Below are 13328 nucleotides of genomic sequence, written 5' to 3'. Positions count from 1 at the left end.
GATGAGCATTTAAAGGCTTATAGTGCGAATTTAGTTTGTTCTTTGTTAGACAATGCGTATACGTAGCCTCTACTAGTTTTGTCAACTCCTCTATGAAGATGAAGAAGAAAAGAAATCAAACCCGAATTAATCATATTCCTATCATTTCCAAACCAAGTAAATTTTGTTTATTAAATGGCTTTAAATATTATTAATAATCGTTCTACTTCCTACTAATGTAAGCTCGGGCTATTTAAGGGGGGTAGGTATAAATTCTGTAAAACAAAGCCCATTTTAATGTTTTTTTTTTATTTATTAAACAGTTAAAACCTTTTTTTAAAATATCAGTGGAACATTTCAGGATGACATTCGACAAATATGTTGTTAAATTTTCATGCCGAAATATCAGGTTGTCAAATACCTCCCTTTCGCTTTTCTGCTCTTTATTCAATGCTTTATAAAAAGTGTTACAGTGATCGGATTTAGTTCAAATATGCGCTTCATAATACCCCCTCGTAGAAGCCCCCTCCTTATTTGCGAAGAACTCGGACAGCCACTTTTCACAAACCTCTTTTGAGTTCAACTTTACACCAAAAAGGGCGTTCGCCATGGACAGAAACAGGTGAATGCAATAAAACCTCCCATCCGAGCTCCCGTAGCTTCTGACGAGTCATCAACGAAGTGTGTGGCCTGGCGTTGTCCTGGTGAAACCCTTCCCTATAGGCCAATTCTGGACGCTTCTGGTCGATCGCCTGCTTCAAACGGTCCCACCAAACACACAGCAAAACCTTCCTGGTCATCGCATGTGATCCATTTTTCGTCGCCAGTCACCATCCGCTTCAAAAATGGGTCGAGTTCGTTCCGTTTCAGCAGCATATCGCAGGCGTTGATTCGGTCCAGAAGATTTTTTTTGCGTCAAATGATGCGGCACCCAAACATCAAGCTTTTTTATGTATCAAGCCTTCTGCAGGTGACTAACTCCCATCTTCCGGGCGATGTCACGAGATGCCACATGCCGATGTTTTCCATGATTTGATCGGCATTCGTCGTCACAGGTCTTCCGCCGGCTGGCTTATCCATGGTGCCGTTTTCACCCGCTCTGAATCGACGAAACCATTCCTCCACAGTTCGAAGTGACAGAGTACCATCCCCCAAAACACCATTAATCCCACGGAAGGTTTCTCTAGCGGATTTGCCTTTAATGATGAAAAACTTTAAAATAGCGCGAATTTCGGCGTTAGTGAACTTCATATTTATTTGTATAGCGTCGTTTTATAGGTTATGACAAGACCTTTCAAAGATGTATTGCCAGATACGAGCTCTGTAGCGCTTTATACATAGCCGCGAAATTCAAAAGACAAAAAGGCGGAATGAAGATATTTGACAACCTTATATTAAAAAATACGACAATGGTAGCAATTACTCTGGAGCGTTTCGGAAAAAATTTTAATTGATGTGTCCCTCATAACTCGGTGCTAGATCATCAGACACCAAAAAAGTATATCTTTAGATTCTAGTTTTACCTAGTAAAGCTGGAGAAGTGTAAAAATAGCATAACTTTGTCAATTCTTATTGCCTTCTAATTATTTAGATTTTTGTGTTGGAAGAATCTAAAGTTAAAACAGCGTCATAAAAGTAATTGCAGATTTTCAAAAACTTATAATAAAACTAAAAACTAGATTTTTTAAATAGCTGATACGAAAATATACTAGCCATTCTGCAGGTATCTCTGACGTCATACCACTGCACTTTTGATGCCCATTACTCTGCAGCGCAATTATCAATTTATGTATTTATGTATGTTCGTATTTCCTTATATGCATTGTTCTAATTGTGTTTCAATCTTTTGAGTACACCAAATATTTCTTGATGTCTTGATGGCAATTTATAATGCCACTTTATTTGTTGGCGACAAATTTTTACTTCTCGCAGCACACACACACACACACACACAGTGTTGGAGGCATTGTCAAAGTGCCAAAGCGCATAACAGTTGTAAACGATCTAATGGCTCTGCATGAATGCAATTCTTCAATTCATAATTCATTTTCGTTGCTATTCTAATGTCGTTGTGCTTGTGTGGTATGCTTTCGTATGCTTAAATGCAAAATAAGATTTCACTCGCTTAATGAAAATTAATTTATTACATTGCTGAGGATGCAATGCATTTGAATATGGCGTAATTTTTTTGTGGTCGTCGTTTATTCAGCGTATTGAAGGCATTTTCGGCATAAAAGCATCGCTGTGAAGAGGGTGTAGGCTACATTGTATATTGTTTATAGAATGAAATCGGTTTTTTCGTTTTCGTTGATTTAATTGATTTCATATTAATTTTCATCAAAAGTATAAAATGTTTTGAAATTATTATTATTATTATTAATTTAAAGCGATTCACTATGACCTCAATTGATTTTCTTATAACGGGACCATACAGTTTTAGAATCTTTATCAATTGATTTTTATTTGTTAGCGTTTGTTTAGCAACTTCACATTAGTATACCCTTGATCACTAAATATATTGAACAACTAAAAATAATAAATAGAGCTTAATAGGATCATATATACCAGTATTGTAAAGAGGTTTTATACACAATTTCTTTCCAATCAAAACTTATCTATTTGCACGTTGGCAGGGTGCTGAGACATCCTGGAAGACTAGGCGATTCGTATAAGAATAATATGATTTTTAAACACTGTCGCATATTTTTGCATATTCATTATTCCATCAACAAGGTCTAGAGGCCACAAAACATGGTATGAAAAGCCAAGCCCCAAATCATTTTGTTGAGGAAACTTAAATTTCTTTACTACAGAATCAATCGGGGAAATTCAAACTGAACTGCGTTAAAAAATTGTGAGCTTAGAAAATTGAATTTGCTTTTATCAGACCACAAAATCTGTTGCCAATGATTTGGATCCCAATTTTGGTCCATTTTATCCAAGAATGTCATGGAGCCTTCATTTTTTGATTTAATAGCGGCTTTTTGGCAGGCCACCTACTATATAAATCCTTCATTTCCTTCATTTCTTTTTTTTTTTTTGTTTTAAAATCGGTTTTTGGTAGGCCGTCTTCTACATAAATTTATATCTCTAAGACGTTGCCGTATGGTCACCACTTGGTAAAAATTTTGCATACGCCCTTATAGAAAGTTCCCTTTTAAAGCGCTCGCCTACACTTATCCGCCACAGTAAGTTTTCTGCTCTCTCAATTGACCTGACCTGATCCCTTTTTACATTCCAACACATCACTATTCTCTTTTTTTGTAGAAGACGAACATAACATTAGTTAAATGACTATAACCAATTCTATCTGCTAGTTGCCGAGATTATAACTTTTCTTCATCCAATACCAATATGCGAATTTTTTGGCCAGGCATTAATTTGTTCTGATTATTTGGCATTTTGCACAACTTTTCAAATAAAACACAACAGGAGTATATATCTTCCATTTAGATGCATTGAAAGAAGTAAATATCAGCACATATTTTAAAATATTTAAATTTTTTAAGTTATGCATTTTAATCTAAGGGTCGTTTTCTCAATGTCTGGTTAGCAAACATCTGTCAGTTAAGTTCTCGTTTATAGTGTAATTCTGAATCAGTATTCGGACTTTATACAAGGTGGGTTCCAAAGTAAACAATAAAATAAAAAACAGAACAAATGATTTTCTCGGCAAAATCAATTTATTTCATTCAAAATAGTCTCCTTCTGCTTCAATACAGCTTTTTGCACGATCCAAAAGCATGTCTAACGAGTGTTTTAGCTCGTTGGTCGGTATGGCCGCCAGTATGCCGGTGCAAGCCGTTTGCCATATCAGGTGTATACAGGGAGTGGTTAATGGTTAAAATGTGATTTTCGGTCAAATAATCGGTCACAAGCGTCCTTCGAATGTTGAATTTTGAGCAATTTTTGGTCGTCAGTCAATTTGTGCGGAACAAACCGTGCACACACCTTTCGTAAGCCCAAATGTTCGGTCAAAATGTCATAAATCGATGTTTTGGAGATGTTTAATTCCATTTCCATGAATTTCAATGATGATTTTGGATGAATTCACGCACAGTTTTGATAGAATTTCTGGTGATCACGGATTTTGATTGACCCACATATTGATAGTCATTTATCTCCTCACGACCAATTTGAAAATGTTGAAACCACTCGTGCACTCTGCAACAGGAGTTCTGTTTACTTTGGGACACTCCTCAAAATCGTTCCGGTAAAACAATGGGCAAAACCAAAGAAAGGTTGTTGTTTAACTATAAGGCATTCGCTCGGTCGGACTTACAGAATTTCGCAACACAAGAGTCATCCAACTCGCGATCTTTAGTCATAATGTGTATGCAACCTGCGAATGGTAGTGTTTAGTCTGAGGTAAACGCTCTAGACTTTCTTAGTATTTAAGCTCATTGCCTTTGCCATTGCCCGATGGACATATGTATGTATCTTTGTGACCTAGTAAACATAATAATTTAATATTGCATTATGTTAATACCAGCCATCGAAATTTATACCGAGATGTTCTCGATAATAAAAGTCTGATTGCAGTTGGTCTCTAAAGTTTTACGTTCCTTACTGAGTTAACTGCCCCAGGAGAGTAATTTCTTCATCGGCTTAGAGCTCACTGCTGTGGTCAGGTATCTTGATGAGTAAGTGAGGGGAACATTTGTGCCAGTCCCAAACTACTTCGCCGTTATCATTAAGTTTTGAGCATTGATAAAATACTGGCATAAAATGTCTGAAAGTGAGAATGGTATTTATGAACTTAGTTTTACCGTACAATCACTACAAGATTAGGTTATCCTCATAACTAAAATGATTTAAAAATGTCCATTTGTTTCAATCTCGATTTTTAAATACTCGGTCCTGCTACAGCTGAAATGGTTTATTGCATCCTTCTTACTTTAATGTTATAATAATAAAAAATCGTATTTCCCTAGCTAATTGTACACTTTTTTATTTGCAGGACTGTCGGCGACCCTTCCAAGGTGGCTCTTTCTTCGATCACGAAGGTCTACCCTATTGTGAGACACATTACCATGCAAAACGCGGCTCTCTTTGCGCCGGCTGCTCTAAACCCATCACAGGTCGCTGCATTACTGCCATGTTCAAGAAGTTCCATCCGGAACATTTTGTGTGCGCCTTCTGCTTGAAGCAGCTCAATAAAGGCACCTTCAAGGAACAAAACGACAAGCCATATTGCCACGAATGCTTTGAAAAGGTTTTCGGATAAATAGTTTAACTAAAATCATCGCCCAATAGTCAAGACTATCACAACAGTCGCATATACTGTACATGCATACATACTAAATACATAAAAATTATGTATGCCGCTTATGTTGTTACTGTTAGACGATGGAAAAACGCGTGTTTATTTTTTATTTGAAAGATAACATTTTATAATTTCAACTTTTTCGCTATTTCAAAATTGTATTTTTTTGCCACGTAACTTGAAATGTAAAATAATTTTGCGCAAACATTCAAACTTTAGCATATAGTTTATAATATTTAATTAATTATATATTTTTTTATTAACCCCAATTGCTTAATGTAACCCATGCTTAAATGTTATGCCGACCAATCATTTTTATTTTTAGACAATTTTTTGTACAATCTTTTCTTCGTTTTTTCTGTAAACAAAAATTCGTAAGTTGCAGGTAACATTTTTATAATTTACTGTTATTAGGTATACAAATTACATTTGTCTTATAAACTCTAAACTTTGTTGATAATATGTACTAAAAGTAATCGTTTATTATTCGAGTTTGCAATCGAAATAAAAGTCGTCTATATTCCAACTGTTGGAAGTTCCGGAAAATTGTAAGAGATTGTTACCATATACTTATAAAGAGTCATGAGCAATTATTTACGATTGAAATTTATTGGGGAAGCGAATAAATCGATTTGAATAAATTTATAAAGAAACAAACTATTTAAAATGTGTTTATGTAATAGCTAACGGAAGACTGTTGAAAGTGAACTGTTTCGACGGAAAAATAACAGTGGAAAAGGTTTTAGATGAGTTGGTTTAGGTGGCATGCAATATGATAATTATCATGCAAAACGAATAACAAAAACAAGACAAAACGTTAACTTCGGCTGCACCAAAGCTAATATACCCTTCACAGGTGCATTTCTTTTAGTAACTATGTGTTGAGTTTGTATGGATGCTATAAGCTATAGTAATCCTATCTGAACAATTTTGTAATCCATGTCAAATGCCAAAGATTTCCATACAAGCATTTGATTCCGATCATTCAGTTTGTATGGAAGCTATATGCTATAGTAATCCCATTTGAACAATTTTTTGGGAGATTACATTGGTGCCTTAGAAAATAATTTGTACCGAATTTCGTGAATATATCTTGTCAAATGCAAAAGTTTTCCATACCAGCATTTGATTCCGATCATTCAGTTTGTATGGCAGCTATATGCTATAGTGATCCGATCTGAACAATTTCTTCCGATATTACATAATTTCTATGAACAATAACTCACACGCAAGATACGCTGTCAAATAAGAAAATTTTCCATACAAGAACTTGATTCCTATCGCTCAGTGTGTATGCCAGCTATATGTTATAGTGGTCCGATATCGGCAGTTCCGTCAAATGAGCAGCTTCTTAAGGAGAAAATGACGTTTGCAGAATTTCAAAACGATATCTTAAATACTGGGGGACTAGTTCGTATATGTACAGACAGACAGACGGACATGGCTTAATCGACTCAGCTCAAAATACTGATCATCACCCTTCTGGGTGTTACAAACTGCGTGACAAACTTAATATACCCTGTTCAGGGTATAATGAATATGTATTACATAGGATCTAGGATCAGTTTTCATGCGCTTTTATACATTCTCAGCACAAAGATGTACCGTTATTAGAAAAACACGCTCTCACAATTTTATTAAGATAACTCATATATTGACCGATACATGCGGTAAGAAGTTACCCGAAAGTCCGAGAACCTTTTATTAGATATATGAGGACTATTACTTCCCGGTCCTGAGATGTGGGTTTTCACAGAAATGTGGGCGGCGCCACGCCTATTGTTCAATTTTCACACAGGCTCCCATAAAGCCTTCTCACACCATCTCGGAGATAAAATTTAATGTCTCTGACGAAATTAGTTATTTATTTATTGCGTTTTTAGTAGTTTTAAACAGTACCGTTATATGGGGAATGAGTGGGATTGCCTTCCGATTTGATCCATATACTGTCAGTAGTAGTTCTTATAATATTTGCGCTTAGCAAATTTGGTTATTATAGATTTAGTTCTTTAGAAGATATGTATGTACATTAAACTTATCCGAGGGCGGAGCCACGCCCACTTTTTCATAATTTTCTGCCAACATATGACCTATGCTACTAAGATCCCCTGTGCCAAATTACAGTTTAATATTTTAGTTTTGTGCTTAATTATGGCACTTTTAAGTTTTTCAGTTAATGACGTTTTGTGGACGTGGCAGTAGTCCGATTACGCTTATCTACCAACTCGTATTTTTTTTGTACTAAGGAACAAGCATAACAAGTTTTATCAAGATATTTAATTTTTACGCAAGTTACAGCATGCACGGACGGACGGACATACAAACAGTCGCCCAGATTTCAACCCGGACTTGCAGTGATAAACGAAGTATTGCAAATATCTTTGTAAGGGAAAATTTTGATACACATTTCTTAAGTGACGTAAGAGTCCAGCTAGTGAGACCTTCTAAAATCCCAAGTAAGCTATTAATTTTAAGGTTGTGGTCTTGGTAAACAAATGTGGGGCACCAATTCGATACCAAGTTCCAAGTTTGGTTGACTTTGTACCGCACATACTATCTTAATGGAAGGTATCTCTGTGAAATTTGTAGTAAAAATTATAGCTTATACCATACTATATATAGTTTAGGTGATATTGGCCGGCTATTTCGCTATACATAGACCTACTGGTCCTTAGTAATGCCAGGTGGCAGTCTAGTTTAGTTTGAAGTGATACAGGACGCCAACGCTTTTAAAAGCGACTCGATATCTGCATTTGATACTTCGTCTAGTCTCTTGAACTCCAAAGCTCCTGGGTACTTAAAACGAGTGCTGGACACAGGCTTAGGAGATGTTCCAGCGCCTTTCTCATGTCAACACTCTCTCTCTCTACACTTTTTGCATGTAGCGTTAACACTTATGCCTATCCGGCTCGCATATGATGTCAGTAGGCTCTGATTCCGACTCCCATTCCACTAGCCATTTTGAAACCATCTGTATAGATGTTATGAGTTTCGCTGGTGTGTACCATTCACCCTCTTTTAGTGTGACTTAGAACCTTCTCTCCCAAATAAAGCGTGTGAATATGTGGTCCAATTTGTCCACTATTCTACGGCCTTGTAGAGAATTCACCTAATATAGCCAATCTTGAAGCTGATTTTGCAGCAGAGCTTTAAACTGCAACGTCGATTGGTGGTCAGTTGAATAACCTTTATAGTGCCGCCGTTGGAATGATTCTTAGCGCTGCTGTTATGCAAAGAACAGTATACAAGTAACATGAAATAGAATAAAGAAACTGAATCCATGACCGATGTTAGACCTTAGTACGCTACAAAACATGTTTATAATCAATTTACGGTTTCATCGAATAACGAATAACAACATGTTGTCACAGAGTATAATAGTTTTGTTAACCTAACAGTTGAATAAGTTGAATTATACAACTATTTGTCTGTCTGTAGATAGGCGAAGTGGTCCATCACCGTTACTCAAAACTTACAAAATTCTATAATTAAGCCACAAATTAAGATACAAAGCTGTAATTTGGTACAGGGTCTCGCAGAAGAGTGGTACATCTGCAATTAAATTTTTTTTTTTAAAGTCGGCGTGCATATCTCATAAACGCTATGTCAACTGTACTTCCTGTCAGTGGGACCTTCTACCAACTTCTCATAAAGCAGTAGTGATACCGCCTAGTTTTTGCTGAAATCCTATAACTTTTAAATTTTATTGTTGTAAAGTGGCAAAATCGGAAACAGCCGAACAAATTTCCATATAACAGAAAGAACCTTTTTGAAAATTGTGATTTTACAATATACCATCCGCCTAAAACTGGACAAAATTGAACTGCAACCTCTCAATGTCGCAGATAACGAATACGTGGACTTCTTTGCGTATATTTCTAACATTTAAAATGGAATTAAATCGCATTTTTGCGACCTTATTTTTTACAACTTTCGACGTGGATTATCTCAGTAACAGTTCATCGATTAACTTAATTCAATTCAAAAGTAGTTGTTTTTCCAGAAACTACTGGTGATGTGCATAACTTGGTATTGCACGATTGTCATGTGACCTATTGTGAGACTTACCGTGCGATTCTGTGCTGTGATACAGTTTCAAGTCTCTAAATTTGAGACTTTAAGTTTGGGACAATTTTTGAGAATTGAGACGATTTTGCTATTCTGTAAGTGACAGTCACAAAATTTATGACATTTCATTATTCAGAGATGTTTTTACGCTTGAATGAAAATAAATATGTCGATAACAAATATTAAATTTTCTATAACATAGTTAAAAAACATAATTTCAATAAAAATATATGTTGACTTTGTTTCATAAAATTTACGAAATTTATTTAAAATTGACTGTATTGTATTTTTAACCTTTTCATATTTGAGTTGCTTACAAAATATAAAAAACAACAATCCATTAATATCTAGGATGATCTCTATTCAGTATATTGATAATAGCTTTTTAGTTTCAGATTTCAAATTTGAGGCAATATTTTGAGACTAACGCTAGAGACTGTTTAGTGAATAGTAACTAGTCACAAAATGAGACTTTATCTCAAAATGTCTCAAATAGAGACTGGTTACAGAATCCCTTCGAGCAAGAAGAACTTCCAAAAGTCCGGAACATGTCACAACCTACCACTATCACTAGAACAACGCACAAAGTATTTTTTTTGCCGGTTGTTTTAAAGAATTCTGGAAAACCAACCACAGAATATGGCATTTTTAAGCACCAAGAACAACAATTTGATGAGTGAAGTCCTGACTTGGCACCGGGTGACTTCTTTTTATTCCCGTACTCGCTGATGATACCTTAACCTGAGTGGCAAAAGCGCTGCGACAATTGGTTCAAACGCATGCAAAAATGTATAGATCTTGATAGAGAAAATTTGGAAAGCGATATAAAAGGCAACCTACGTATCGGTCAATCTGTAAAATGTCTTAATGAGAGAGCATATTTTTCTGCCTCTTTATACCTCATATAATAATTTTAAACTTCTGGTCGACCAAATGTCATATATCATAACTAAATAGTGGAATGTCGAAAATGGATGAAATTTGCAGCGATTCAGCCCAGCTACTCATGTACATATACAATGGACCCCAAATAACAGTAGGAGTGACAAACAAAACGATTCTTCCAAATTTCAATCATAAAAATTAGTTTTGTCACCAAATTTTTTCGCAACATATTCACTAATGTACATATCGTCACCTGAAATGCAAAATAACGTATAGTACATATCATCAAAAAATTCGAAATTGAGTGTCTTATTGATTACGCGTCACTACTTCAAATTACATACATAATATTACATATGTCCAACATTTTCAGGTTCTGCGGTCAGATATAAACCAGTTTTAACCAATATTAAAATTTTGTTTCACTCATGTTCCATTTTATTTCATGTTTCATTCATGCCACTGTAAATTTCCGAAAATGTTGTTACGTTATTTTGCATTTCAGGTGACGATACACTATATATAAACATTTCAATGTCCGTTTATTTCAATTAAAATATTGATATCTTAATTTTTGTTAAATAAACTAAAATACTATTTTCACATAATAATAGATGTACTCTATGTAGTACGAAAAGTTTTAAAAACATGAAAACATAAACTGGTTTTAAACCTTTATGGAATAAGAAAATAATTCATATTTCATTGAATAGCTATGGTTTTTTTAACAGAGCATCACACTTCTTAGAAATATAGTCTATCAGATTCTGGCAACGTTCAAATGATAATCCTTCCCACACCTCTTTCACTTCCTGCCACGGATTTCTCAAACTGATTGGATTTCGTTCAGAAACAGTTCAGGAAACTGAAGCATACCATCAAATCCGTGACTTTACACCATTTCGTTGCGTAATGTTAAGGGTAATTTCTTGTTGGTATACCCATATAAATGTTACGAATTACCTCATCAATACGCCTTCAATCAAGAGATTTGGACCAACTCTACTGACTACACTACCATGTTTTAGCACCGCCATATTTGATCGTTTCTCAGGGAATATATTCGCGTTAAAGGAACGTTGGACTATGTTTCGAAATTCATTTGACAACCATAAAGTTTTAATTTTGCGAATATTTTTAGATTTAATATAAAATTTAGGAAATGTCCAAAACTCCCATTTTTCTGTAAAAAGCAAAACCAAGGAGATGTGATCCTGAAAAGGCTTACAGCCAAATACATTTTTCATTTAGCCACTCCTATTATTTTGTGGAAAATTGTACATATGGTACATATGTATGTATAAGGCAGAAGTAAAGGTTCATATGTCTATAGGGTTGTTGAGTAGTGTAATTATAATAGGTTGGAAAATATCTCCCTTCCACCTTTTTGTCTTTTGAACTTCGCGGCTATGTATAAAGCGTTACAGAGCTCGTATCTGGCAAAACTATACATCTTTGAAAGGTGTTGACATAACCTACAGAACGACGCTAGGCACGATTAGTTTGGGTACGTTCAACAGTTATAGACGTGTAAACATGGAGTTCACTAACGCCGAAATTCGCGCTATTTTAAAGTTTTCCTTCGTTAAAGACAAATCCGCTAGAGAAACGTTCCGTGAGATTAATGGTGTTTGGGGATGGTACTCTATCACTTCGAACTGCCGAGGAACGGTTTCGACGATTCAGAGCGGGTGAAAACGACACCATGGATAAGCCAGCCGGCGGAAGACCTGTGACGACGAATACCGTTCAAATCATGGAAAACATCGAGCTAGACCGGCATGTGACATCTCGTGACATCGCCCAGAAGATGGGAGTTAGTCACCAAACCATTTTAAACCATATGCAGAAGGCTGGATATACTAAAAAACTTGAGGTTTGGGTGCTGCGGTATGCTGCTGAAACGGATTGAACTTGACCCACTTTTTAAGCGGACGGTGACTGCCAACGAAAAATAGATCACATACGACAATATCAAGCGAAAACGATCGTGGTCGAAGACCGGTGAATCGTCCCAAACAGTGGTCAAGTCGGGATTGACGGTCAGGAAGGTTTTGCTGTGTGTTTGGTGCGATTGAAAGGAAATCATCCACTATGAGCTGCTCCCATATGGCCAGAGGCTTAATCTACCATCTACTGCGAACAACTGAACCGCTTGAAGCAGGCGATCGACCAGAAGCGTCCAGAATTGACTAAAGGAAGGAAATTCGGTACATAATATTTTCTTAACACCCTGAGGACATGTATGAAATGTATGAAATATGGGTGAAATCGATTCACAACCACGCCTTCTTCCAATATAACGCTATTTTGAATTCCATCTGATGCCTTCTCTGTACTCGTATAATATATACACTAGAAACCAATGATGATAGCGGAATAAAACTTTACACAAATACGGTATTTGAAAAATATGTAAATGACGGATAATGAAATCTCGATTATCACTTTATCATGCGAGAGTATGAAATGTTCGGTGACACTCGAACTTAGCCCTTCCTTACTTGTCAAATTTTAAAAAAAGCCTGGGTGCAGCTTCCTTCTGCCATTTCTGCCGTAAAATTTTCGTTTCTGACGTTTTTTGTTAGTCGGTTAACGCATTTTAGTGATTTTCAACATAACCTTTGTATGAGAGGTGGGCGTGGTTATTATCCGATTTCTTCCATTTTTGAATTGTATATGAAAATGCCTGAAAGAAACGACTCTATAAAATTTGGTTGACATAGCTATAGTAGTTTCCGAGATATGTACAAAAAACTTAGTAGGGAGCGGGGCCACGCCCACTTTTCCAAAAAAATTACGTCCAAATATGCCCCTCCCCAATGCGATCCTTTGTGGCAAATTTCACTTTAATATCTTTATTTATGGCTTAGTTATGACACTTTATAGGTTTTCGGTTTTCGCCATTTTGTGGGCGTGGCAGTTGGTCGATTTTGCCCATCTTCGAACTTAACCTCAATTTTTACTCAAGTTACAGCTTGCACGGACGGACGGACATACAGACAGACATCCGGATTTCAACTCTACTCGTATCCTGATCACTTTGGTATATATAACCCTATATCTGACTCTTTTAGTTTTAGGACTTACAAACAACCGTTATGTGAACAAAACTATAATACTCTCCTTA

The 13328-nt window shown here is 36.0% G+C and overlaps 1 protein-coding gene across 6 annotated transcripts in view; it reads left to right on the top strand.

The window, feature by feature from the left end:
• The window catches only part of LOC120768980 (leupaxin), a 71987-nt gene extending 66082 nt beyond the window's left edge, over window positions 1-5905 (top strand). For all 6 annotated transcript variants that reach the window (XM_040095790.1, XM_040095788.1, XM_040095785.1 and 3 more), the window contains one exon: window positions 4940-5905. In XM_040095790.1, coding sequence (XP_039951724.1) covers window positions 4940-5206 — 267 coding nt within the window. In that variant the 3' untranslated portion in view covers window positions 5207-5905. The remainder of the gene's footprint in view (window positions 1-4939) is intronic.
• Window positions 5906-13328: the final 7423 nt, after the last annotated feature.

This window comes from Bactrocera tryoni, chromosome 2 (assembly GCF_016617805.1).
Source record: "Bactrocera tryoni isolate S06 chromosome 2, CSIRO_BtryS06_freeze2, whole genome shotgun sequence".
NCBI classification, from domain to species: Eukaryota; Metazoa; Arthropoda; class Insecta; order Diptera; family Tephritidae; genus Bactrocera; species Bactrocera tryoni.
Note: the sequence above shows the minus strand (reverse complement) of the source record. Positions and strands in the feature narration are given on the sequence as shown.